We start from the raw sequence: 27,087 nt of genomic DNA on the forward strand, positions 1-27,087 counted from the left end.
CGGCCCGCGCGCGCTCCCGCCGGCTCCCCGTTAGGAGCCTCTGCCCGCTCGCGCGCCCGTCCTAAGCAACCACCAACCCGGCCTTGTTTACGGCAGCCGCAAAAGGGACGTAAAAGCGCCGCCTGGGCGAAGAGGCTGGTTGAGGTAAATGCCGGGTGTTTTTCGGCGCGCTTCAGGGCGATGTTCTCTGCCGGGCGGGGGGCGGTGTTGGTGGTGGGAACTCGGCCTTCGACGGCGCCGGGTCTCCTCCGGGCCCAGCGGAGGGTTGGCTAACGTGAGTTCTCCCCCCCCCACCTCAGCCACCGGGGTCCTTCGGCGAGGCGGTTCGCGGGGGTCTCTTCTCGCCCGCCGGGGCATCTGCGCAGGGGATGGTGGGCGGGTGGCTTGCGCTAAGCGGAGCCTGGAGGCTGCCCTTGCCGTTGGCTCCTCTCCCCGGCCGCCGCGCCTGGGACGGTGCGTGGCTCCCGGTGCCAGAGAGAGAGAGCGAGAGACAGGGGGGTGGGCTGCCGCAGTTCGTGTCATGTCAGTCAGTCCTTGGAGCCGTGTAATCGGAGCGGGTGCCGCTGCTGGGACAAGTCAAAACAACCACCCTCCGCGCTACAAACACACACGCAGGTATGCCACAGTTTGCGTCAGGTACAGGCGTGGCAGGCTCATGACAAGGCTGCACCTAGTGTCTCAAGACCGCAGGAGGGTCAAGGCATGGAATCCAGAGCGTTGGCCCATCTAGCCCAGGTAGCGGCCCTTCAAGGTCTCAGGTATAGGTCTTTCAATCAGCCTCGCCCCCCTTCAGCCGCTATGGCAGCCCTGTTCTCTTTACAGGAGGCTTACATGCAAAGTATGTGCCCTGACAGTGAAAGTGCGGTTCTTTCACTTCCCTAAGGGCAGGTGTGGGGTTTCCTCATCCCCCACCCCATCCTTGGAGTAATTTCTGTAGTCTGGTGACCAGAGTGGAGACTTTGGACTGGATCTTGGCACTGTGCTTTTTCTTTAGTTTGTGACTGTTGATACTGTATTGACTCAGTGCTTCTGACCTGCTTATTTAACTGAAGTGAATTATTAGCAAGGGTCTGGCAAGCTTCTGTTGTACTTTTCAGGGATAGATGATTTCTGAAACTCTAGGCAACCTGAGGGAGTTCAAGAAAAAAAATGCTTTCATTTTGTATCATCCATAAGACTTGAATAAGATTGCTTCAGTTTTATCTCTTTATCTTCTATTTATTTTGCTGAATCCTGTAAAAGTTTTCTCCTTTCCTGTACTTCTTGTCACTCTTTGCAAAACTACTTCTCATAATGCACCAGATGGATGCTTTCTGCTTGTATTAATAGCAAGGAACAAATAAAAAGGGGTTCTTTGAAGTACAAACTTAAGTTTCATTTAGAGAAATTGGCATGTCCAAATACCCCCAATCAAAAAGGGACTACTTATTAAACTTGTTCCTTGTATTTACCCTCAGATAGTTTGAGTCCTTGTCCTATGTCCCTGAATATGTCCAGATTCTCCTAAAGTAGCTTATAGTTGTGACTAAGGTAAAGGTAAAGGTACCCCTGCCCGAACGGGCCAGTCTTGACAGACTGTGGGGTTTGTGCGCCCATCTCACATTTATTGGCCGGGGGCCAGCGCTGTCCGGGGACACTTCCGGGTCACGTGGCCAGCGTGACATCGCTGCTCTGGCGAGCCAGAGCCGCACACGGAACGCCGTTTACCTTCCCGCTGGTAAGCGGTACCTATTTATCTACTTGCACCCGGGGGTGCTTTCGAACTGCTAGGTGGGCAGGCGCTGGGACCGAACAGCGGGAGCGCACCCCGCCGCGGGGATTCGAACCGCCGACCTTTCGATCGGCAAGCCCTAGGCGTTGAGGCTTTAGCCCACAGCGCCACCCGCGTAATGGCTGCTAAATGCCATGTTGGTGGCCACAAACTACCGTAATTGCAAATCTTGGCTGATCTGTTTTCTCTGTCTAGAGCCAACTTGAAGAACAGCATAGCCTGGGACAGACACTGTGGCCATGCTCACATGTCATTGTAAACTGTAAGCCATGGATTACCATGCATGAGCTGATTGCACATGCTTTGCTCACCCCTGTTAGTGCTGGGAAGAAACTAACCATGACTCCTGCTGTCTTGAATGCATTAAAATAAAGAGATCAGTAACAGCTGCAACTTCAATTTATGGTTTCTGTCTAATAGTAGTGGGGGCACTTATTCTATCATGTGAATCTCTGAGCACTGTTTGTTTTGTTTGTGAGTAGTATTGGGCCTTCAAATATCTCATGTTTTGCTCTGAAACATTTGAGACATTCCTGACAGCTTTTCACCTGTTACATTAATCTAAATACTTTATGTTTCAGATAGACCAGGATCTTGAGATACTTTACATCGGTTAAAATCTGTCAAAGACAACATTAAGGCTAATAAATCCATGAGTGGGAATCGATCCGTGAAGAAACGATGTGGGGAATTGCAGTTGGAATCCCCTGTGCGCTATGGTCATGTTCCTTCAGCAGGATGTACATTAAGCAAGCTGCTTCAGTTGCCTACGCCACCTTTGACAAAACATCAGCTAAAACGGTTAGAAGAACACAAGTATCAAAGTGCTGGACGGTCCCTGCTTGAACCACTAATGCAAGGCTACTGGGAATGGTTAGTTAGAAGAGTACCAGCTTGGATTGCCCCTAATCTGATTACAATAGTTGGACTGATAATAAACATCTGCACAACCATAATATTAGTGTGTTACTGTCCGACAGCTACAGAGCAGGTAAGTTAAATATCTCTTAATGTTTCTTTGAGGAAGGGATTGTACTGTTGAACGGCTCAGTATTATGTTTTACTTTGGTGTTCTGTTAACAGACATATCTGGAGTTTTATGTATGTAATTTTTGCTCTTAAAGGATCTAAATTATGTTTCTAAAATTCCCAGTAATACTTTTGCACAATCCTTAATTACAGTGGTGCCCTGCAAGCCGAATGCCTCGCAAGACGGAAAACTCGCTAGACGAAATAGTTTTCCGTTTTGGAGGTGCTTCGCAAAACGAATCTCCTATGGGCTTGCTTTGCAAGACGAAAATGTCTTGCGAGTTCCTGCGGGTTTTTTTCCCCTCCCCCCCTTTTTCTAAGCCGCTAAGCTGCTTATCAGCTGATCCGATAAGCCGCTAAAAGCCGCTAATCCGTCAATGGGCTTGCTTCGCAAGACGAAAAAACCACTAGACGAAGAGAATCACAGAACGGATTGTATTTCCACTGTATTTCAAAATAAGATACATTGTTCATTTTCACGAAGATTTTCATAATATCATGAGCACTATGCAATGCATGTTGACTGATGTGTGACAGAATGTGAGAATGATAGAAAGTTTAGCAGTGGAGCTCATAAAATTTGTAACAAGGGCAGAGATATCAAACATAAACATGAAAAATATGAAGAATATCAAAATGCCTCTCTCTCAAGGTCTGTTACTACCAGGCTCTTGTCATTCTCTGAGACCTGGAGATTTAAAATGTTTTAAAATATATGTGGGGGGAAGCAAAAGTTGAGCTGTTTATTGTTGGAATTCAGCTATCAAATATTGGAGGACTCTGCACACATCACACCATTGCAATAGATATCTTTTCCTTAATTCAAGAAGCTTTCTGTAGTACATGATCTGTTTTCCTTCCATCTGTACTGCTATGAAATATATATGTAATAAGCTCTAAGTGACTCAGCACCCTACTAATGAAACTTGCTTGTGCTGAGATACTTGTTTTTCTGCCTTTACTTATGTAGTGTTTAGCAGCTGCTTAGCAGGATTCCTGCTCGAAAACTTATATGTGAAAGGGATTACTACTGATCTGTATTGTGCTTCGCCAGGTGCCTATGTATATCCATATAGATAAAGTGAAGATTATATAAATTTTTGAATAAATAAAATATAAATAGCATGTTAAAAATAGAATCTTAAGGTTTGAAAGCATCATCAAGTATTACCTAATTAATCTCTCTTCTTCTAAGAAAGGAGCAGGTTCACCTTAAGTTTCTTGACAGATGCCTGCGCATAATGGAGATTCCCAACTTCTCAAGTAGTTAGTTCAGTGACTGTTCCAAATATTAGGGAATTCTAATTATACCTTCCCGTATTTTGACTCTAATCAATAGGTAAATAACCCCCCCCCCCTTCCTTCCCTTCCTGCATCTTGGTTCTTTCCTAGGATAACCATACTTTCTTCTTTTTACTCTTCTGGCAATTGATCATTTTTATAGCTCTTCACTGGATCTTTTCCATTTTTTGCACATGATACTCCAAATGAGGCCTTATATTGGGGTGGAGAACCTCCAGCCTGTGAGCCTAATCTGGCCTACCAGACCTCCCCATTTGGCCTGCCACACCATTTTGGCCAAGGCATGCCCAGCTGCCTTGACTTCATATACAGTGCTACCTCCGGTTACAACTTAATTTGTTCCAGAGGTCCATTCTTAACATGAAACCGTTCTTAACCTGAGGCGCTCTTTCGCTAATAGGGCGTCCCGCTGCACATGCGCCTACAGTGCGTGACTTCCACTCACATCCTGGGGCAAAGTTCGCTTCCAGGAGCACCTATTTCCGGGTTAGCGGAGCTCATTACCTGAAGCGTTCGCAAGGAGGATGGTATGTAACCAGAGGTATTACTGTATGGTGTCAGGTGTGGGAAGGTAAAAAGGTGGTTGGGTTGGGGCAAAGGTAGCTTTTGAAGCACCACTGTTAGTTGGTTGTCAGGACTTCAAGCACAACCTCAGCAGTTTTGCAAGCCTCTTTGCAATCCTCAGCTCTGCTAGGAAATCCCAATGATCAGCTGGTCATCAGCATTTTGAAGAGCTCTGTGCTGTGCATTAAAGTCCCAACAATCAGCTGATTGTCAGGGCTTCAAAGCCCCGTATCACTTGACATCATTGTAACATCAGGTGCTTGAGAGGTGGGCAGCCCCACCCATGTGTCAAATTTGGCCCATGAGTTAGAAGAGGTAAGAATCTGGCCCATTATCTGGATGCAGTTTCCCACCCCTGTTGTTGTTGTTCATTGCATGTATTACTTACCCTTCATGAGCATGTCCCAGTGTGGGTTACAACAATTTAAAATTCAGTGTTATAACTGTTAAAATTGATTACAATCAAAGGCATAAAGTGGGCCCTGAAAACACCCATTTCAAGTATCAAAGGCCAGGGTAAAGAGGTGAGTCTTCGGCATTTGCTGGAAGCTATATAGGGAAAAAGCCAGTTTCACCTCTGTGAGGAGGGAATTTCACAACAGAATTCTCTTTTCCAGGCCGCCACCACCCTGAACTTCTGAGAGGTAGAACTACTAAGATGGTCCTTTCTGCTGATCTTCACATTTGGGGTGTGGGGGTGTCTGTAGAGAATGAGGCAGTCTTTAAGATATTTGAGTCCTAAGTTGCTTAGGGCCTATAGGCTCAACAGAACAATATTATTGCCTATGGCAGGGGTGAGGAACCTCAGACCCAGAGTCTAAGAGAGGAATTCAGCGTAGCACTAAGCAGATTGCTCCATCAGCGCAAGCGTTACTATTTTCCTGATAGAATGAACTGTCTTCTCCTTCCCACATGTGCTGTTCTGGGGTTTTTTCCAACCCTCCCCCAACACCTGTTTGTGGGGCCATGGGGGGAGGATAGGGGGCTTCTGCTTATGGGACTATTTAGTGAAACTGAGCCATAGATATAGCTCTGCAGACCTCTATCAGCAGCCCATGGGACTCTCCATAGACCACCCAGTCTTCCTAGGCCACACTTCTTAAAGGCTTTGCCTAACACTTCTTCATGTGTTTTTGTCTGGTTGAAATGTGACCTTAAACTGTGATGACACCTCTTGCTTGCCTGGATGAAGGGATGACTTGCTTTGCATGGTCGAAAGGAAGAAAGTTAAGAGTCACTGTACTCTGCCCACTTTTACTTCTGGACCCTTGTACAACTTGGCATGTGCTCTCCCGAAATATTCCCCACAAGGTAATGCAGGCTTTGGACTAAAAAAAGGTTCTCCATCTTTGGTTTACATAGAGGAATTGCTTCAATAATAAAAGTAAGCATTTCATTGTCTCTTTTGATTTCAGGTCAGATTGTTGACTTGTGCTAATTTTGTTAGTTACCAAAAAATCTTTAGTAATGCTACTGCTTGTCTGGATCTTGTTTTCAAAACTCACACTTTTCTCTATTATAGCTTCCCTCCCTTTGACTTTTTATTTTTTTGTTTTTTGTGTATTTGCTGTCCACTCCTTCATCCAGGTAATTAATGAGGGCACAGAGCAGCACTGTGGCCTTTGCATAACTCCACTTAGGTAATACTTCTTTCTTATATTTAATCTATCCATTAAGTACTACGTCTACCTTTTAGTATTATTGAGTATTTCCAGTTGCTACTTGTCAAGACAAGAGCAAAATTAGGAGTGCAAATAGTCATAAGATTTTGGGGATCAGTACTTCTGGACCTGCACTGTACAAGTAAAAGATTCCATGGATCTGGCATTTTAGAAGAACCACTTTATTCATAAGCACAGTTAAACTCTGCTATCAATAGAGGCATTTTCCTCCTGACAACAATCCAGTGTGAGTGTTGTACTTTGTATCAGACTCTCAGAACACAATTGGGAAGGCCTTGAGACACATCCTTTATCTTGTAATTCTTGTTTCCCTAAATATTTAAGGTACTTCTTGGAAACCCCATATATGCTGAAGTTACTTAGTTACATCTGTCTTGTTTATTTATTTCATATGTCTTCCTCATACTCATTTCATAAATATACATGTGTGATTCAATGTCACCTTCTAAACAATGAGCAAGAATGCTGCTTTACTACTAAGTTATTCTCAAGTAGTACAAGTATGTAAGATAGTACTTTGCAAACATCCAGTTGATTAGCAATCCTTGAGAAGTACAAGTTGACATATATTGAGTTACAGTTAAAATCCTGCCTCAGCTCTTTGAGTAACTATCTGTATATACACCCTGAGACATGCACAGAGTTGTTTCTGTAAGACAGGGAAAGAATATTTACTTAGGCTTCTGATGATGTTTAAATAGAGGGGGAGGAGAAAAATAGAGCAGAGAAATTATAGTTCGAGACGACATTTTAGAGGAAGTGTCATAGAAATATATAAAATGACTAGCAACAGTATTTATTACAAAATTGAGATTAATTGATACAGACTTAGGTATTGTTGCTCATCAAGGCATTAAAGATCTAGATCAGCATTTATGATATACTGCTGTATTGCAGAGCACTGTTTTGGTTTTCCTTTTGAGAGTGGGATTGATGGCTGGATCAGCATATTTTTTGCATAATATTGATACTGCAGTATACAGCTTATATTTTATGATCACCCAGTAAAGCAGACAGGCTTCATACCTTATAAGAAATTATTATTTCTTTGTGTAAAACCAAAAAATGGCAAAAACCAGAAAAAAATATTCACCAAAACCCAAATCACTCATATCTATATATCAAAGGTTTGTTGAAATTTTCTCCCCTTTACTGCAGTTCTCTTAAATACACATTGGTAGTTAAATGTTAACTATTTCAAGAATGGGTGCCAGTTTGTTTCTAGGGTGGTATGCAATAATAAAATGCAGGAATCAAACATTCCCACTTGACATGGGGCCTTTGAAATTTCTATGCATTTTTGAAAATGTATTGAAATAGTGATTTAGATTATTTGAGGCTTTAGCCCAAATGAGCTCTGAAAATTTCCCCATTCCTTTGTGTATCTTAAGCATGGCCAGAGATTGCCTTTTTACATTCTTGGCAAGTAGGATGCAGTGTTTCTAGTCCTGGTAAGAATCACCTATAGGAAAGCTAATGTAGTGCTCAAAGCTGGAGAAGTAATTGTGTGAACAAGTTATTTACTGAGGGCTTTATATAGTATTGAAATTTTTAAAATCTAAGAAATTTGGGAAGTAGCCTAATCCTAGACATTGTAAATGTTTGGTAAAAATGTGTGCCATAGAATCTGTGCTAAGGGTAAATTTTGAGAGAATTTGTTTCTTTCCAGTATGTTACATAAACTGTAAAACTAAGACAATAACAGTGCATAGTTTATTATTTTATTTATGTGGCACCTTATACTCAAAGATATTGAGGTGATTTACATAGTAAACAAATATGAAAAACTTACAAGTGATCAAACATTCCCACAAAGTTGCCAAAGTACACATGTCCTGCTATAAAACTATTATAAGCCATCACAATAAAACTGCAAGCAGCTAAAAACCACCCACTGAGAGTGAGTAAGAGACAGATGTCAACACTCAAGTGTTTGGGTGTATAAAACAAAGTCACAACCTGGTGCAGAAAATATTTTGGGAAAGTCTGTGGCTCAGTGGTGGAGCTTTCATTTTGCATGCAAAAAGTTACAGGTTCAATATGTGGCATAGCCAGGTAGGGCTGGCAGAGACCCCTGTCTAAAAATAATGCAGACCTACTGCCAGTCAGTGTAGATAGTGCTGTGCTAGATGGACCAATGGTCTGACTTGGCATAAGGCAGCTTCTTATGTTCCTGTGTTATGCTTGGAGCCAGGTATGCTTTTCTGGGATGAATGTACCAGAGATACATTACGGAATTAGGACTTGTTGGACTTTGAGACTTATTCTCAGGTATCCTGCACAATACATGGGTATTTGGGAGTGGGACCTATTGAGCAGAGTGAGACTAGCTTCATGTGTCAGATTAAACTGTAAGAGTACTTGAGGCAAACCATGTCATCACAGCTAGGTTTTCCACACTCCAGAAAAGTGGGAATATTTATAACCTTTTACAGATACAGCGGTACCTCGGGTTAAGTACTTAATTTGTTCCGGAGGTCCATTCTTAACCTGAAACTGTTCTTAACCTGAAGCACCACTTTAGCTAATAGGGCCTCCCGCTGCTGCCGCACTGCTGGAGCACAATTTCTGTTCTCATCCTGAAGCAAAGTTCTTAACCCGAGGTACTATTTCTGGGTTAGCAGAGTCTGTAACCTGAAGCGTCTGTAACCTGAAGCGTATGTAAGCCGACGTACCACTGTAGTTAAAACTGGGAATAAATTTGCAGCATGGGAGAACCACATCTGATTTAAGACCCTGTAAACTTTTTATTGACATTAACTGCAGTCACATACTTTCTCTCTTAGGCACCTGCTTGGGCATATATTGCATGTGCTTGTGGCCTTTTCATATACCAGTCTTTGGATGCTATAGATGGGAAGCAAGCAAGAAGAACCAATAGTAGTAGCCCTTTGGGAGAACTTTTTGACCATGGCTGTGATTCACTGTCCACAGGTATTATGTCATATATTACTGAAATATAAGGGTCTGTTAAGTCATTTATACTTTGAAGGATACTTGGGATACTGAACTGCAAACAGAAAGAAAAACTGTTGGCGCTCTGGCAGAATGAAAATAATGTACTCTGATTGTATAATCCTGTGCCATCTTTCAAGGTTTAGCTAGTACGTTTAATACAGAATCAAAATTTCACTAGGTAATTTTAATTTCATAGTAAATAGTTTAAATCCTTATGTTAAAATGACAGTAAATCTAAAGTATTTAAATATTTGAAATATGATTGGGCATTTAGATTTCTAATCTACCCCCTGTCCAGATTCTTTGAACAAAGATGCAATAAAGTAGAGCTGAGTACCTTAAACTATAGTTAAAAGAAGTGATGGTTTAATGTGAGAGTGCAGCATGCTTGCACATGCCACTGAAATCACAGGCACTTCACCCCTGCACCTGCCATGTTGCTGGAAAGCAGACCATACATAGTCTGATTTAGTCTTGCATCCAAACCTGGACTCATGAATCCTTCCCACCCCACAAAAAAACCCCACAAACCATAAGTGGTTAGCATACCTTGGTTTTTCCATGTGTTTGGAGAGAAACAAACCACAAGCCCAGGTTCTGGGGTCATGCTATGCCACTCCGTGGTTTGTTTCCTGGCTGGAGCACTTAGGATGCTACACATTCACATTAAACAATAGCTTATTTGAATTATGGTTCAATGTGATGTGCAAACTGATCTGAGTCTTTTAGTTTCATTCTCACTTCATTATTGTTGAAAAGCACCATGGTTTTCCAGTTCCCCTGGAATTTCATCCATTTTCCAAACAAATCCTAGACATCAGAAGGGAGTTTATGAAAGATTATAAGGTTGTTTAATAAGATGCCAGAAATTGAGTTAGCCTACATGCTACAACTCAGGGAAGCTCCTGAGCCTCAGGAACAAAGGCTTTGTGCAATCCCTCAACTTGTCCAACCAAACTTGAAGCCAAGTGCACCTTAGGCAGAGTCTCTCTGAGCTCTTACCTGTGTCCATGTGATGGACCTCCCTTAGTCTCAGCCCTGTTCCTGTAGGTGGAAAGGACTTACAGAGATTATATGTTGAAACACTGCTTTGCTTTAACTTGGTCCAGTCCCATCCACACATGGTCAGTGATTGCAAGTGCCTAAGACTCAGAAGCTTCACAAACTGTCCTGTAGGCTAGCTCAGGGACTGCCCAATTCCTTGAAGCCCCCAAAGTAGCTTTAACAGGTTTTTTAAAAACATTATCTAAGATGTGACTAGTGTGCAAAATTTGGGTACAAAGCACACACACACACACACTGAAACTGTATGTGTAATTTTCTTAGCTGTTGGACCATTTTGTCGAACTCACTGAACATCCAAATTTAGACATGAAAATTGAAATTGTGATATTTTAGCAGTGTTTTGCTGTAAGTTGGATGTTAAATATAAAATAGAATAAAACTTTTAGTTAAGAAATAATGTTTAGTAAAACATTATTAAGCACCCCTAAACCTACTAAACAGAATAAAACATGAAGAACCTCTGATAAAAACACTGAACAGTCTCATCCAGTTGCAACCAAAATTAGCTGTGCTGCTTAAAGTGATGCTTAATGCTATGATACATTAAGTACCGGTAGTTGAGTTCCTGTCTAACAACCTGTGTACTAAGTACTTTGCTACAAAAGGGCAGCAAAGTGAGCAAAGCTATTGCAAATACTGCTTCATCAATTTCGCGCTCCTTTACCTTGATTAGGGGAAGCAGGAGGAATTATAACACAAGAAAAGGAAACCAATGTGCTTAATCCTAATAGTCAGATTTTTCCTCTTTCTTATTATGTTTGCAGAATTACAGTATCAATCTAACAATTCTGGATCTGCTGTAGTGCCACATTAACTTAACCATAACAGAATTGGGCTGCCCAGTGGTTATGAAATGTTACTTACCATGCAGTTGTCTTATGTGTGTCCGCTTGGAAGTAACTCTCACTCCATTCAATGAGACTTACTCCCAGACAAGTGTGTTTAAAATTTGCAATCTAAATCATGCAGTTATTAAAACTCAATGGTAATTTTATTTTCATATTTAAAATGTGTAACAGTATAAATTCTGATGGAACTGAGAACCCACCAGTTTTCTCTAGTTTAGTTACTTTGACTGTTGAAATTTGTTTCTGACTATACTTTATGCATATATTTGATCTTGAATCATAAAATTCTTATGACCATGCATCAAAAATACAGAGCAGTAAGTAAAAGAGAGTGCCAACTGCGTACTACAGACTATTGAACACATTTGTTTGTTCATTCTTTGCTTTTGAAATCTGTAATCTATGCTCATTTTAACTGATTTTTTTCTGCAGTGTTTGTGGTTTTGGGAACGTGTATTGCTGTGCAGCTGGGGACAAATCCTGACTGGATGTTCTTTTGCTGTTTTGCTGGAACGTTCATGTTTTACTGCGCACACTGGCAGACATATGTCTCTGGAACATTGCGCTTTGGAATGTAAGTAAACCACCTAAGAGAGAAACCTAATATTGCCAAACATTACACTGCTAAGTGATTAAGTCAGTCAGAAGGTATATGCAAATCTATAATCTATGGCAGAGTATATTGAAGCAGTGTTTTGGCCTAAACAAAAGTAGTGCTAATTAAATTGTTCTTTCAGTTCATCATAGTGAATAACCAGGTTGAGAATAAGAGGCACCAACTTGCAGTGTCACACACAGGATGTCAGGAGGCGGCTCAGGATGGTGCTGAGTGCAGTGCGGCTTCAGTGGCCAGTGGCTCCTTTCTCTCATGTGGCCTCTTTCCGTGGTAGGAGGAGGAGCTGGCCACTGAAGCTGTGCCATGCTTGGTTCCGCGCTCGGTCTCCTCCACCCTCTCAAAACTGCCCCCCCCCCAAAATAGCTCGGCCCCAATGGTGTCCCTGATCATAGTTTATTAACAGCACAGATTGATTAAGGATAGTGTAGGAATCAGAGACATAATTAGGTGCCATGCAATTCTGTTTTTTCCATTTTAGACCACAGTCCAAACTCCCTTCTCTGGCTAGCAGGACTTTGTAAAGCCGTGGAGCAACTTTTGCACCTGCTGCTCATGGTGGCCACAATGGAAGGTGGGGGCGGGGAGGGGGGAAGAAAGAAGACACTTAAAAAATTATTTTTAACCTCTCTTGCAAGCCTAAGCTCATTCTGAGCTTTGGCCCACCAGACATTCCCTGCAACTGTTGGCTACTCGGGTATACTCTTCCTTTGTGATTTCCCCTTTCTTCCATTTCTTATATATGGCCTTCTTAAAACTCAGCTCATCTGTAAGCTCCTTATACAGCCATACTGGTTTCTTTAGATGCCTCCCGCTTTACCTGCTTTGGTATGCAGATACAGGCCAGAGGAGAGGGAAGAAATGAGTGGGAAAGTTTAATGGAGTGCACTAGAGTTCAGTGTTGTATAAAAACATTGCAAAACTAGCTTTGAAGGGCAAAAGTAATTCAGGCAAACAAGAGTTTTGGGTAAACTTAAAAAAAATGGGGAAAGGAAGGACAGTTGCCAGGATTAATCCCTTCTGTCTCTCAAAATTACAGTGGTGTGTTAATTACCGTACTTAATATTAAAATTAGTGCCTCAGAAGGGCATTGCTTTCTTGGAGCATTAATAATATCATACATCCAGTAGAAAATAGACCAATGTAGGCCATTCAATTGCTACTATGGAAGCTAAAGTTTCTCTCAGGCTGAAGTGTTGCAGCCTAACTTCCTTTCTGCAAATTCTAAGATATGCTTATTGGAATCTGTGTATATGTCTATTTTTTCTATTGCCCACCCTTCTCCATACTCAAGATAAATGTTATGTAGCTGTTTTATGCAGTGATTTCATGCAATTGTCTTTGACCCACAATTCTGGATTTTGGAGAGCTCACTGAACTCCAGTTTAGGGAGTCACTAGGCTGTCACTAGGTTAGTTAGTGTATATCATGAAATGAAACCCAAGCTTGAGTGTAACATGAGGTGAGACATAAGCTTAGCAGCTTTGCTGGCAAAAAGAACTACATAATATTAAATAACACATCTTTAAATATATGCTATATTTACATTTTTACAGTTTGAAATGTACACTAATTAACCAAGTTTGTTTTATTTGACAAAGCAAGAAAGAACAAGCATTCTGTTCTGTAACCTTTAAGAAAATGTGTTATACATTTTGAAAAATATGATTGGTTCATTTCAATCTGGTAGACTGTGCTAGTTCAGCTAGCTTTGTTTCATTAGGTCTTCTCTTTTATTTAAATGCAAATATTTGATTATAATGGCCTAAAAATGGACTTGAGTAGCTGCACTGAGTATAACTAATGCTGAATATTACCCAAATGTTTAAATGTAGCATTCAAAAAATCAGATGCATTGCTTAGATTGCAATAATTGTTTACTTTGCATGTTGAATGCTGTCGTTATTTTTTAAAATGTTCCTTTCTTTAGCTTTACCTATCATGGAATGTTTCTCCTTCCCTAAATACAATTCACGTTTTAGTGCCTGTTTTTAATATAGTGATTACAGATCACTAGTTAAGGATTTAGCAGGTTTAAAAGGCAAAAAAAAAAAATATTGTTTCTACCTAAGTTATAAAATCACTGACTAATCAAATCAGAACATGCAAATTATTGTCCACACCAATCTCAAGGGTAGGAAGCTTGTTTAGCAATAAGTGACCTGACATCTTCTCACATTCAGCTTTTCTGTCTCCTATCTTCATTGCGGTGCCACAAGGTATAATGCTAGTGTCACCAGTTACCATTCATACAGTTTGAAGAGTACATTTTTACTAGATTCAAAGCTTCATAGGTAATGTTAAAGCAGGAATGATAGTTGGGGGAAACAAGCCTTAACAATACATGGTGACCGAAACATTAGCTAAATTTGAAAGTAGACTGTCTGCTTGGTGCAGAACAAATAGTCTTCTGTGAACTAAAGAAAGAAGTAAGTTGCACGTGAGTTCAATGTTCTGCAGACCATTTCAGCCTTAACGTGGAATATTTTAATAAATATAAAATAGATGCACAGCCCCCTTACATTCTTCTTACTGCTTTATTTACAAAGAGACCAGTGTAAGTGCTTAAAAAATCTAGTGTGAGTAAAGCTTCCTTCTTATAGCTGCTTTTCCTGAGTACAGTGGTACCTCGGTTTCTGAACTTAATGTGTTCCGGAAGTCCGATCTTAAACCAAATCTGTTCTTAAACCAAGGCGTGCTTTTCCTAATGAGGCCTCCCGCCACCGGTGCCCTTCCACCGTTCGGCTTCCGTTCGTAGACCAAGGTAAAGTTTGCAAGCCAGAACACTACTTCCGGTTTTGCGGAATTAATAAACGGAATAGTTCGTAAACAAGACTGTTCGTAAACTGAGATACCACTGTAAAAGTAAAATTTACACACAAGTTTAAACACAAGTTTAAGTCACATGATTGTAAACATATTATCTTTATTTGCATTCGTTGGGTTAAAATATTACTGTTACAACTGACGTAATATTTAGTTTCAAATTTCATTGTATTCAGTATTGTTATTGAAAATGTAAATCTTTAATTTCAATTTCTGTGGTGTTTGCCTAGTAATTTGTATTTGAATTATGCACTGCTTTTATAATATTTTCAGACTCCTTATGAGTACAGTCCAAAGCCATTAAACTCAATGGGCACTTTACCACTGACGCCAGTGGGATTGAATTAAATTGTATGGGATGTGGATTTACTACTGCTTTTCATTTTTCTCTATAATTGTAATTGCAACTGTCATAACATTCTGAAGGAGATTACCCTGATTTCAAGTCTGTATCCTTAATACAGTGTGAAAAACTGTTCTTATGGAACTATTAAGTTGAAGATTTCTAAGCAAGCTGTTTTTAAATGTTTCTTTCCCTCACACATAGATTTGATGTTACAGAGTCTGAACTCTGTCTTGCAATAATTCAGCTTCTCACAGGAACTCTGGGACCTGGGTTCTGGAATAACACGGTAACAGATACAAATCAGTGTTACCCAATGAACAATGGCATGAAATCTCTAGAAGCAGCACCTTTTTGTCATGCACAGAGTAACTGCAAAAATGCCAATTGTTTTCCTGGTGATATTTCATGGACATTTGTTTTAAAGGCAACTCATAATGACTGAATGAAAAATAAAAACTCACTCAGATTATTGAACTTTTCCGCCCCTGTTTACTTTAAAACAAAACAAAAAAAGCTTTGTTTTGAAACTCTGGTGTTTTCTCCCCTATTGGCTACTGTAAAATACACAGAACTGACTTCACCTCTTTGAAGAGCAGAATGCCAGAGTGGTGGAACCATCTCTATATATAAGGTCTGGATTAATTTTGTTGGAACACCTTTGGAATATTTCCTCCCTTTTTTGCTAGAAACCTTTCCACCAGGAAAAAGAATTGTTAACATAGTTAGCTATCGTGAAATATATTGATGTTAGAAAAGTATTTTTACAGGGCAATCCTAACCATTTCTACTCAGAAGTAAGTCTTACTGAATTGAGTGGGACTTATTCTCAGGTAAATTGGGTTAGGATTGCAGTTTTAGTCATGTTTTAGAGTTCCTTGCCCTCACGCTTAGGAAAGAGCACTATAGGATCTTTCCTAACCATCTTTGTAATAGTGATGTAATTTCCTCATAAACCGAAATTCCATTGCCAGCTTCCCTTTACCTAGATATTAGTAAAGTAAATTCAAGTTCTTAGAAGGGGTTTTGAGCTTTCTGTTGCTTGGTAGAATCCCATATGAATATGTTATTTCTTCAAGATGACATAATTCTAAGAAAGCAACTAAACTTGGGTCTTCTGAATCTCTCAATATCTTGCTTAACTTTGCTGTCCTTTTCTTGAACCTCTTTCTATTAATATTATTTGTGAAAGCAAAAGTCATTTCACACAGAAAGATTGCTGGAACAACCTTTCTCAATCTAATTTGTACCTGTTGCCAAGTAGCATATGGGTGTTGTTTTTTTCAGTACTTGCTAAACTTAGGGATTGAAGTCTGTTTCATTCCTGATACAGTCAAGTGGGGTCGGGGTGGGGAGTCCCATTCCAAACAAGACTCTCAGGCACATGGGCATGGGAGCTAGCTGTACTCTGCTCATACCAAAAGTTGCAGGAAATACTGATTACCTTGGTCAAGCATTTCTGGCATATTGTATGAAGCAGCATACAGTTTGGATGACTTGGTGTGGGGCACAAAACAAGCTGCAGAGCAGACTGCTGATAAGTTTGAAACTGAGAGTCAGCTGTGCCAGCATGTAATATCAGTAAGGGGGGGGAATAGCATTTATATCATGCTTTCAGCTGTTCAAATGCAACATGGGGTCTGTAATCCTTATAGCAACAATGTAAGGTCCTGAGGAGGACAGATGCTGGGGCATAGTAGTTTCGCTGCAACCCTGTAGTGAGTAGTGGTTGAGGTGGCATTTGAACTGAAGACCTCCAGGTTTGAGGGATGCTCATACCGTAATAAAACTGTGACAAGTCAACAGGACCCTGAATATTTTTTTCACGAGTTTTACAGCTAACTTGCCCCAACTCTGTGGAGCAGCTGTCATTTTTATTTCTATTTTCATATATACGTCTGATCAGATTTTTTTTTTAAAAAGCAAGACCAAACGAGTACATGGCGAAATGAGGACTGAGGTAGAATGGCCCCTGGAGTTGCACATAACTGACTGAACATTTTGAGGTAAATAAGCTGCACCGTGAAAACTATTAGACAGAAGGTGTCCCACTTTGTTTCAGAGTATGCACCACCACAAGTGGTCTTTTGCAGGTGCAATCTTTTAAAATTCCCCATCTCAGTCTAATAGAGCGGTGTTCCACTAAATAGAAAGATTTAAAAGGCTGCACCCATGAAAATAGTTTTGGAGGGAAATCCAATGCCCACCTGAAGACCCTTGGGTTGGCAGTATTCTTTGTGGGGGCTACCTGCCCCCATTGATTTTTACGGATACTGCCATCAAAGACACAGGCATTAGAAAGGCCTGCAACTCTCCCTGACCCTGGTTACCCTTGACAGCTTTGTGCAGCCAGGAGATACCGTATTTTTTGCTGTATAAGACTCACTTTTTCCCTCCTAAAAAGTAAGGGGAAATGTGTGTGCATCTTATGGAGCGAATGCAGGCTGCGCAGCTATCACAGAAGCCAGAACAGCGAGAGGGATTGCTGCTTTTCACTCCGCAGCGATCCCTCTTTCTGTCCTGGCTTCTGAGATTCAGAATATTTTTTTTCTTGTTTTCCTCCTCCAAAAACTAGGTGCGTCTTGTGGTCTGGTGCGTCTTATAGAGCGAAAAATATGGGTATATATATCCCAGTGGGACTACTTCTAGTTGTACAAAGTTGTCATTTAGTAGGTGGTGTGTGTGTGTTGGGAGTAAGCTAGAAATTCTGACTCAGATTTTATCAGAACCAAAGAATAAGTTGGTGATTTGCAGTATGTGCCTCTTTCAGGCCAGTAATATGGCCTGCAAGTTCATATCTGAACCTGTGCCTGGTGAATTTAACTGGCACCTCAGCTTTGTACATTTAATGTAAAAAAGTTGAGATCTCACATCTTAGATTTTAAAGATGTAAATGATGCATTTAATACCTTCAAACATAAAATAATGGTTAATAAAATCTGAATTAAAGCAAAAATAGTAAATTGAAATGCAGACATTATTTCTTTCACAAGGTCAATTTATAATAGGGATTCTCCCTGACACAAACATAATTGATAGTGCAAGTGTGGTCCTGAAATGCTGATCATATGTGGGACATAAAATGGATTTAACACAGTTTGTAAGTATTTGAAGGGAGTGTTTTGAAAATGTTATAGTCTCTCATTGTAAGACTTCATATGTTAATCTATTATATTTTCTCACAAACCCATCCTGTTCCCACTTTCAGATATTTCTTCCTCTTCTGTACTCTCTCTGCTGCCTCAGTTTTCTCTTTGACTAACAGTGTGATTTACACAAGTTTGCTTAATCCAGTTCTTCTCTGTTCTTGGTGTATATTTCCCCTCCTGCCATCATAGATGAAACTAATTAAAGTTTTTGAACCAGTAATTGCATCTGCCACAACAGAGTATTAAATGTTATGTTAGCAGTGATTTGAGGCCAAACGTTTGTTAGAAGTTATGAGCCATTCACTTAACCAAGTGCCTTCAGAAATTATGTAACTCATTCTGGGTGTGAAGACACTCTCCTTTGTAATTGGCCCTTGGATGCGGGCACATCCCCATTTGGCTTTGGAACTTGAACCTATGTAGATTGTAGGTATAAAGTACATATAAACAGAAGCATTTCATTTCTAGTGCTAAGGTCTACATTATGTTTCTCTTGTGAAAATAAGGGAGTGCATTGGTGTCCATTAGTAATGCCTGTGGAAAAGAAAGAGAGTAGAAAGCATGTGGCAAATTAAGAAATCATGATTTATTTATTTTTCTTTATATTATGTACATACAATTATATACTTTATCATTATACAAATGGAGTATGTACACATATGCAACTTTTTTATTACTCTCTGTGAATTCAGCAGCACTCCTTCTCATTCACGAAAGACAAGACAGGATTATCTGAAATTAAACTTTTATTGTGACTCATGGAAGAATCTTAATCCATCAAACAGAAAGTCAGCACTGTCAGCTTTGTTGGCATTGCTCACCTTTGAGAAGAGGGGAGGGTACCCAGGAATGTGCCCTCACTTTCTAACATGGTCACCTGCTTAACAGGAGCACTGTAGTCCACAGCCAACCATGGCCTCTTAGCTAATGAATCTGCATAATTAACAATAAATGGTGAAAACATGTATGCTGCATGCAGTCTTTACATCGTTACACTGGGGCTACTCTGAGTATGGCTTATTCATACTACCCATAAGTGTCAGTTGGCCTATTAAGGAAGACCCAAACCCCACAAACTTCAGAGTTGCGACCAAGTGCCCTTCAAAAGAACAGCACTAGCTAAGACTAGTAGAAAACAGTGGTGTTGATGGTTCACTGAAGGTGTAACACTGCCAAGCTCTTCACCATGGTTAAGATATTGGTAGCAAGCTGCAGGCTTGCACCCTTCCTCCCTTCTCCGGTGCAAATCCCCTTACCTTATTTGCCTTAACCAATTTGGTGCTACTCAGGGATGCTTCTTAACCAGAGTTTGCAAACCTGCTTCAAACGCTGGTTAGCTTTAAGCATGGTCACTGCCCGAAGGTATCACATTTAACCATGGGAAAAAATAAAGAGGGAAGATTTATTATTGAGAGGTGAGGGTCCTAATGTCTTATCCATGGTTAGGAGACTGGTAGCAGTTCCATGCCTATGTGAATAGCAGGACAGAATGAAAGGAGAAAGATTGTGATGAGGGCAAACATTTTTTTCAAGAAAGTAAGAGTCGGAATTCTTTTTTTTGGTGGGCAAGGTTTAATGCTTACATTTCTGCAACTGCTTATGGTTAGCTGAAAGAAGTAAACAAGTTCCAACTTTTCCTTTTGGCCACACTCCTAGACAGTCATGGTGTCGGTAGGAGAGAAGCAGAGGTGCAGCCAGAGGGGTTTTGAAAACCTGTCCAGCAGCCAGTCATCGGTGGAATGGGAAATCTATCTTGCACTTAAAACCAGTTTGCCTATACAGCCAGTTGATTGACTTCACTAGAAACCTTTAAAACACCTCTGGCTATGTATGTTTGACACATGCCTGATCTAGAACTGTCTAGAATTGCGACCCCTAACTAGATCTCCATTTTCTGTGCTGTGATGTTAACAAATAGCGGTACAGCAAGAGTATATCAAGAAAACATTTTCTCCATTGTTTTGTTTTACCTTGTGCATGATAGAGGAGCGCTGCCATGCTTGCAGATGGATTATAATTGGCTTTGAGTAATTGTGCTTTTTTGGCTTTTTTGTACCTAATCAGAATTGATGTGACTGAAGTTCAAGTCTTCATAATAACCATGCATTTACTGGCAGTGATTGGAGGACCAACATTTTGGCAAGCGATGGTAATTCTGTTCATCTTGTATATCACATGTAACTTACATTGTTTATTTTCCCCAACCCATTTTGTTAATACTTTTAGAACAGTATCTCTTTCCTTTTTGTTGGAGAGACCTTCCCATTTTGGCTATATTGCACTGGTTCATCCCACAAGATATTTAAAGCAATCATTCCTTTGTATTATGTGCTGCCATTTAGGCAGAGGGAGCCCAACACATATTCATTAAGGAGAAACTTGGTCTGTTGGTTGAACAAAGCATTCACATCTTGATGGACAGTTCACAAATCTGCTAAATTTGGAAAGGGAGGACTATTGCAACTGGATGCAGATCCTGAGCGTAAATGCGATGGCAGTGGTAAATCTTTGGTAACTATGTCCGACTAAATAATTTTTTAAGATGATTTGGCTGCCATAGTTGCTTGAGCATGCTATATGTATGTCTACTAAAATATAAAAATTTGGTCCATAACATAGCTGTGTGTGTCTTGTTTTGTAAGCTATCTTAAAATCAAAAGCTAATTTGCTGCAAATCAAATTTCTGCTACAATTTAATTATACAATAAATAAATAAATAATGTGGAACTTGCAAAATGTGAGTTAATGTTAATGTGTTACACTCAAAAGGAAGTGGTGTGTCAAGAAAAGCCTGGTTAAAAGTAAGCCTAGCTTTCTTTGAAGTATAAAACACATAAAAGTATTTTGAAGTCTGCTCTGAAAATTTAATATGGTGCTATTTATATACACAGTGGGGTTTTTTAGATTTTCTTGACAACTGCTGCTTATTTTGGTGGTTTCTTATACTGGGGGGAAAAACACAACTCCACTTGTATAGAGGAAAATGTATCATTAAAATGTTTGCTTATTATTTCAATTGCACATGTACTCAATCATTCCACTTTTCTCTCTAGGGCATTTCTGTGGCACTTCAGCATTTGCCCAATAGTTTCACAAGACAATAGAGCAATATTCTGTTCACAGCTGATGGAAGAGAGGCAGAAGGTGGGGGGGGGGGAGAGCTGATACTATACTGCTGTTATCTTCTATGCCTTTTGTTAACCTTGCTACTAGGTATGCAGCTCAGCAAGGGAGATGGAAAGTGCACAGCCTCCCAAAGAGTAAATGAATGCCTGTATAAATGTTTACGACATGATGGGAGAGAGATAGTTATGCTGTTCCTCACCACTCTTTTAAAAAGAAATTTAAAAGCACTTCTTTTTAAAGCTGCAGTGGTGGTGTGTGCAGCCATTATAGAATTAAAAAATGAATTGTTTGTTAATAGGAAAATTTGGTTGATTGTCATTAATTGACTCATAGAATTGTAGAGTTTGAAGGGACCACGAGGGTCATCTAGTCTAGCCCCCTGCAATACAGGAATCTTTCACCCAGTATGTGGCTTGAACCCATGGCCCTGAGATTAAGAGTTTCATGCTGTACCAGTTGTGCTATCCCAGGTCTTGGCTTAGTTTGGATGATTGTTCAAGTCATCATAAAACATAGTTTATGAAGCTGTGAAGCAGTATTTACTAAATTTAATTAATTGTTAAATTTCTATACTACCCTTCACCCAAAGATCACAGGGCAGTGGACAATATAAAAACACAAAAATACATACCAAACAAACAACAATAACCCCCCGCACCACATTTTAAAAGGCCATAGATGGTTTAATTAGCCAAAAGCCTGTATTAGGGTTGAGTGCCCACTCCTTCCCCTAATCTCATTGTGTGCCAGTATTGGTGTGAAGAGGCTGTTACACTCAAACTGTGGGACTTTGATTTAATGCCAAAGGGCGGGGGACGTCCTGCTCCCCACTGATTTGTCAAATGGCTTTTGCAGCACCATCTGTGTGTGCCAGTGTGCCAAGACCACCCTCTAGTGTCTGCCACTGACAAGAAACTAATGGCCATTGGGATGTTGCACCCCCCTGCCTGCCAGGAAGAAGACATGGCAAGGGGAAGATCAGCCTGGTTCCATCCATTAGCCAAGGAAACTGCTGTTCCAGGAAATCTGTTCCCCACCTCTTATGCTTAAAGAGAACAGTGCTACAACTGTCAGTTGCCCTGGGACTTGTGAGAGCATCCATCAGCTTACTAGGCTGTGTATGTGTGAGCTTGTGTGAATTTGCTTTATTACCCCATACTTGTAAACTGTCTTGAGAATCATTTGATTGAAAGGTGAGGTATAATCTTCAAATTAAATAACAAGCCCCTTTTGTTTCTTTACAGTTCTCTTGGTTTTGTTAAGTTCATATCACTGTTTTTCAAATACTGTTCTTAGTTCAAATTTCAGGGGAAGAGTTTCAGAATAATACTGTAGAGTAAGTGCAACATCCCTACCAGCTGTAGTTTGGTGGTGGTCAGGATTTTGCAAATTAATTATATAAAACAGATTGACAGTGGCTGTTCAGAATTGACAAAAGGAAGTTCTTTTTCCACATAATGCTATTTTGCCTAGGGAATTGAATGCCACAAGATCCAGTGATGACCACAGGCATAAGTGGCTTAAAAACAGAATTTGATAAATTCATCGAGGGTTGATCAACAATGACTGTTATGCATTATAATGGAACCATCATTTTTCAGGGACAGTATACCTTTGTCGGATGCTGGAGACAAACAACAAGGAATGTCGTCACCCTATTGTTTAGCTTTACGAGCATCCCAAGAACACCTCTCTGGCCACTGGCCAGGGTACAGAAATTGACCATGTTTTCACCCAGCACTGCAGCCCTGTGTACTTACTTTTCTATTTGCTTTTCTTCATTTCTAAGCTCTTAACATGAAAATTTGAAATATCTTGAAATGTCCTTTCCTGATTCTTTAGACATATCCTATCTAGTCTGGCCTCTATGTGACTTCCAATTTCTTTATTATTATTTAATGTATATCTCACCTCCCCTATAGGAACTCAAGAGGATGTGCAGGTTTGCCCCCCTTTTCCTTCAGAACAACTTTGTAAGGTAGAGTAGGGTGAGAGTAGAGTGGAGATTTGAACCCTGCTCCTGCCAGTGGTAGGTCAACATTAACTACCACACCATACTTCATGGATCCTGGTTTCTGACCACCTCAGAATGGAAACCTAAATACTGACTCCTCTGTCCATTCAGTATTGTCTGCTCTCCCCAGGAATAAGTTCTCAAATACTGATATTTCTCCTGTGTTGTCATCATGGATACAGGTCTTCAGCTATCTGAAAGGTAATGTGTGAAAGAATATTGTACCCCCTGTTGTTTCTAGGTAGTTCGCAAATACTAGATTTGGAAAAGTGGAATGTTTGAGTTTACTTGAAATCTAGAATTCTTTAAACTGTGTCCATATTTTTCTTCCTCTCCTGTTAAGATTCCAGTGCTTAACATCCCAGTGAAAATACTTCCAGCTCTTTGTACTGTAGCAGGAACCATATTCTCCTGTACAAACTACTTTGGTGTGATCTTCACAGGTGGTGTTGGCAAAAATGGATCAACTATAGCAGTGAGTTTTTCTTTACCTTTTGGGTAACTCACTTTCCCTTTTCCCCTGCCAGTCTTTAGAATACTATATGTCTTTGAGTGGACTCATTTTATTGGTATGGTCTTCTACTTTGCATACTGGCATAAGGAACACAGTTGGGAAGGAGTTTGGCCGTCAAGTCCTGTTGCCTATCAAAACCTCTTTCTCTGTGCTCAGTACAGAAGCCAAGCAAGCTGCTGATGGAAGAAATTGGCAACTTTTCCCAGCTACTTGCTGAGAAAGGGAGCCCTCTTTCTCAGTGGCTGGCAAAGATCATCATGTATGGATGTGTGAAAATTGTGTGTGTGGATGGAGTGTGGGCAGGATGTTTGTGGCATCAGCCCTGCTGACCACTGACATGCACACCCCAAGTTACCCTTGAGGGAAGGGAGCCCTCGAGTTAAAAAATATTCCCTATCCCAATCTAAATGAAACATGCAAATGCTTCAGGGGCTTTGGAAATGAGGAAATTTCTTTTTAAAAAAAAAAATCTGACCCAGGCCTATAATTTTCTGACATGATTTTTTTTTTGTTTGCCTGCTGGTTGTGTTAGGGTAGATTCATAGATTTCACATGGTAAATGGTTCTCCGTTTTTCACCGATGATGAAATAACCATGTCTCTGATCTACCACACTTATTTTCAGATTTCAGTACAAATGTTGATCTTCAATAGATGTGTTTGTGGATTTTGCATTTTAAACTAAGATGGTTGACTTTTTAGTATGTAGTGCTAGACATTGTTTTTGTTTCGTCATCCAGATGAAAATATCTGGGCCACTTGTGCTTTAAAAATTCATCCGTTCACATCTGTTAGGCTAGAACTGGGTAAGAATTGCATTTCATCAAGCTGTTTTGTGACTGAAATTGCACTTAGGCCGGGCATGCAGCACAAAGTTCACCGTGCCTGCTTTTCTGTTAGCGACTCCAACCACACAGCCAGGTGACATCCTTCTCTACACTTCCTTACTGCCAGCTGAGTGGATTAAATAATGTAGCGCTAGAATGTTACAAAAGGACAGTCAGCCAGCCTCCAGTTGTTCTGGAGATAGCATGTTGAGATATTTGTTTCTGTAATATGCCCTTGATAAATACAAAGCTCTTTCTCTGTGTAGGGAACAAGTGTCCTTTCACCGTTTCTTCACATTGGATCCGTCATCGCGTTAGCCGCTATGATCTACAAGAAATCTGCTGTGCAACTCTTTGAAAAGCATCCTTGCCTCTACATACTGACTTTTGGTTTTGTTTCTGCTAAAATAACTAACAAACTGGTGGTAAGTTAGAGAATTTATTTTATGAGGTGTCCCATAAATACAAGCAAAGTACTTAACTCTTAGTATTTGCTGGTCTCATATGGTATACTTTGTTGTGAAAGGTTTACTTTCTTTCTCCAGCTGCAAACAATGATTTTCCAAACTTCTTTCAAATACTGCATTTATGAAAGCTGTATAGTGGCATATGTAATGATACGCCTCATTTGCTTCCAACAGAGTATGCCCTGGGAAATTGGTGATAGCCCAAGCTATAAAGAGAAATCAGAATTCAGTTGTTTACACCTCCCCTCCAATATTAAATTATTCAGTATAGATGCTGAAATAGAATATTTATGAGTTTTAATTTTTCCCAACAGGTTGCACATATGACCAAGAGTGAGATGCATCTGCATGACACAGCATTCATAGGCCCAGCACTCTTGTTTCTGGACCAATATTTTAATAGCTTTATTGACGAGTATATTGTACTTTGGATTGCCCTGGTAAGTATTTCCTTATTTTTCTGGGCATGAAAAATATCCTTGTGTGTTCTTTCACGTTAACGTAAGCAACTTTAGTTTTGCAGATGTCTAATGAAAACGAGGGAATGGTACAGAAAAAATCTGGGCAGCATAGATAAGTTTCCAAGCAGTTGTTTTATTCTTGCATGCTGGCGTACATTTGGGGGTTTTGTTTTGATTTGATTTTTAATCTTGCTTTATATTTAGTTTATTGTACATAACCTAGAGAATTCATTATGAGTCGAATATCAATGAATAGGGAATATATACCTGCGGCTGGAGGTTGGGGAAGGCTGCTTTAGAGTTTAGAAAAAGCCTTTTGTTTCAGAAAGACAAGGATAATTCTACACTTAACTGAAGAGAGGAACCCATTGCATAGAGAATGGATACAAAATTTGCAGAACAAATTATTTCTGAGCCTTTATGTTTGGATGTCACATGTAACTTATGTTCTTCTTCCAGATCTTTTCCCTTTTTGATTTGCTCCGATACTGTGTCAGTGTTTGCAATCAGATCGCTTCCCACCTTCACATCCATGTCTTCAGGATCAAGACCTTTTCCACATATTCTAATCATCATTAGTTAACTTGGTCACTGACACAATAAGAAATAACTCACAACTGTTTTCTACAGGAGAGGTTACAAACACACTGAGGAGACTATGAAAACTGGAGCAGATAGGAACAAATCTAATTTATAATAATGTTGTATAACTTCTACTCTTTGTTACTCCTTAGCTAGCCTCCTCCAACAAAAGGGGAATCCCAAGCACTCTCCAGTCAAACATGCATATTGCCTGCTCTGCTGGTTGTGTGCCCAGGAAAGCATGCAGAGAGTAAAGCTTTGTCTTTGTAATTACCTTGACTACACGGCATAAACTCTTGGGGAAATGGATTCCCAATAACAGAGTACTCTAATACAGTGTGATTACAAGCTGTAAGACAATTTGCTTTCTAATTTTAAGAAATCATCTATTAGTAAAAAAAACTCACTTAGTACCCACTCAAAAAATAAGAGTTGAGCTTGTGAAACACAGATCCCCCACTAGCTTTTGTGGCTGGAATGTCTTTGACTTTTGAGTCTGGACTGTGATCTCGTTATTCACCTGTTACTGATACCAGAGGTAGATTTTTAAGAATCCAAAACGACACTTAGGCACAGCACTGTCACTGGAAACCAGGCGTCTAAAGTGCCATCTTTGCAAGCAATCCACTGTGGCTGGGCAGTCTCTGTTCATTTCAGTTGGGTGGTGTGTGTCTGCTGAATTCAAGTTGCTCAGCTGCTGTGCTTGTTGAACTGCACCTTTTATCTTTAAAATTCTACCCCCGGTACCCTGTGATGTGGGGGTGAGCGTCCGCATGCGGTAGTGTGGTTATCTCAGTTTATTTTATTTTTTAAAAAATAAACATTTAAAGAATTTATTTCTGTTTTCTTCAGTGGAAAGTCTATACAAAATTTACAGTTACTTTTTTTGTATAAAATTTATGCAAAAAATTATTTCTGCTCTTTAATAAATAAGAAAATTCTCATAA

The 27,087-nt window shown here is 40.2% G+C and overlaps 1 protein-coding gene across 5 annotated transcripts; it reads left to right on the top strand.

The window, feature by feature from the left end:
* Nucleotides 1-7: 7 nt before the first annotated feature.
* On the top strand, nt 8-27,087 carry CEPT1 (choline/ethanolamine phosphotransferase 1). Of its 5 annotated transcripts, none has more exons than XM_082226980.1 (9): nt 8-144; nt 2,353-2,762; nt 9,135-9,282; nt 11,652-11,793; nt 20,215-20,299; nt 23,634-23,765; nt 24,897-25,055; nt 25,412-25,537; nt 26,018-27,087. In XM_082226980.1, exons 2-9 carry the CDS (start codon nt 2,424-2,426, stop codon nt 26,135-26,137), a joined length of 1,251 nt encoding a protein of 416 aa, XP_082083106.1. In that variant the 5' UTR covers nt 8-144; nt 2,353-2,423; the 3' UTR covers nt 26,138-27,087. The 5 variants fall into 5 exon arrangements, with proteins under 5 accessions (XP_082083106.1, XP_082083108.1, XP_082083107.1 ...); XM_082226982.1 differs by having other exon boundaries at nt 9-144; nt 2,357-2,762; XM_082226981.1 differs by having other exon boundaries at nt 144-274; nt 2,357-2,762.

This window comes from Podarcis vaucheri, assembly GCF_965113315.1.
Source record: "Podarcis vaucheri genome assembly, chromosome: 6".
NCBI classification, from domain to species: Eukaryota; Metazoa; Chordata; class Lepidosauria; order Squamata; family Lacertidae; genus Podarcis; species Podarcis vaucheri.

Bases quoted from the DNA above. Each gene is read 5' to 3' on its own strand.
- CEPT1 (XM_082226980.1), top strand. From the start codon at position 2,424: ATGAGTGGGAATCGATCCGTGAAGAAACGATGTGGGGAATTGCAGTTG. The intron at 11,794-20,214 runs GTAAGTAAACCA...GTACCTAATCAG, and splicing joins GGAACATTGCGCTTTGGAAT to AATTGATGTGACTGAAGTTC. The intron at 23,766-24,896 runs GTGAGTTTTTCT...TTCTCTGTGTAG, and splicing joins AAAATGGATCAACTATAGCA to GGAACAAGTGTCCTTTCACC.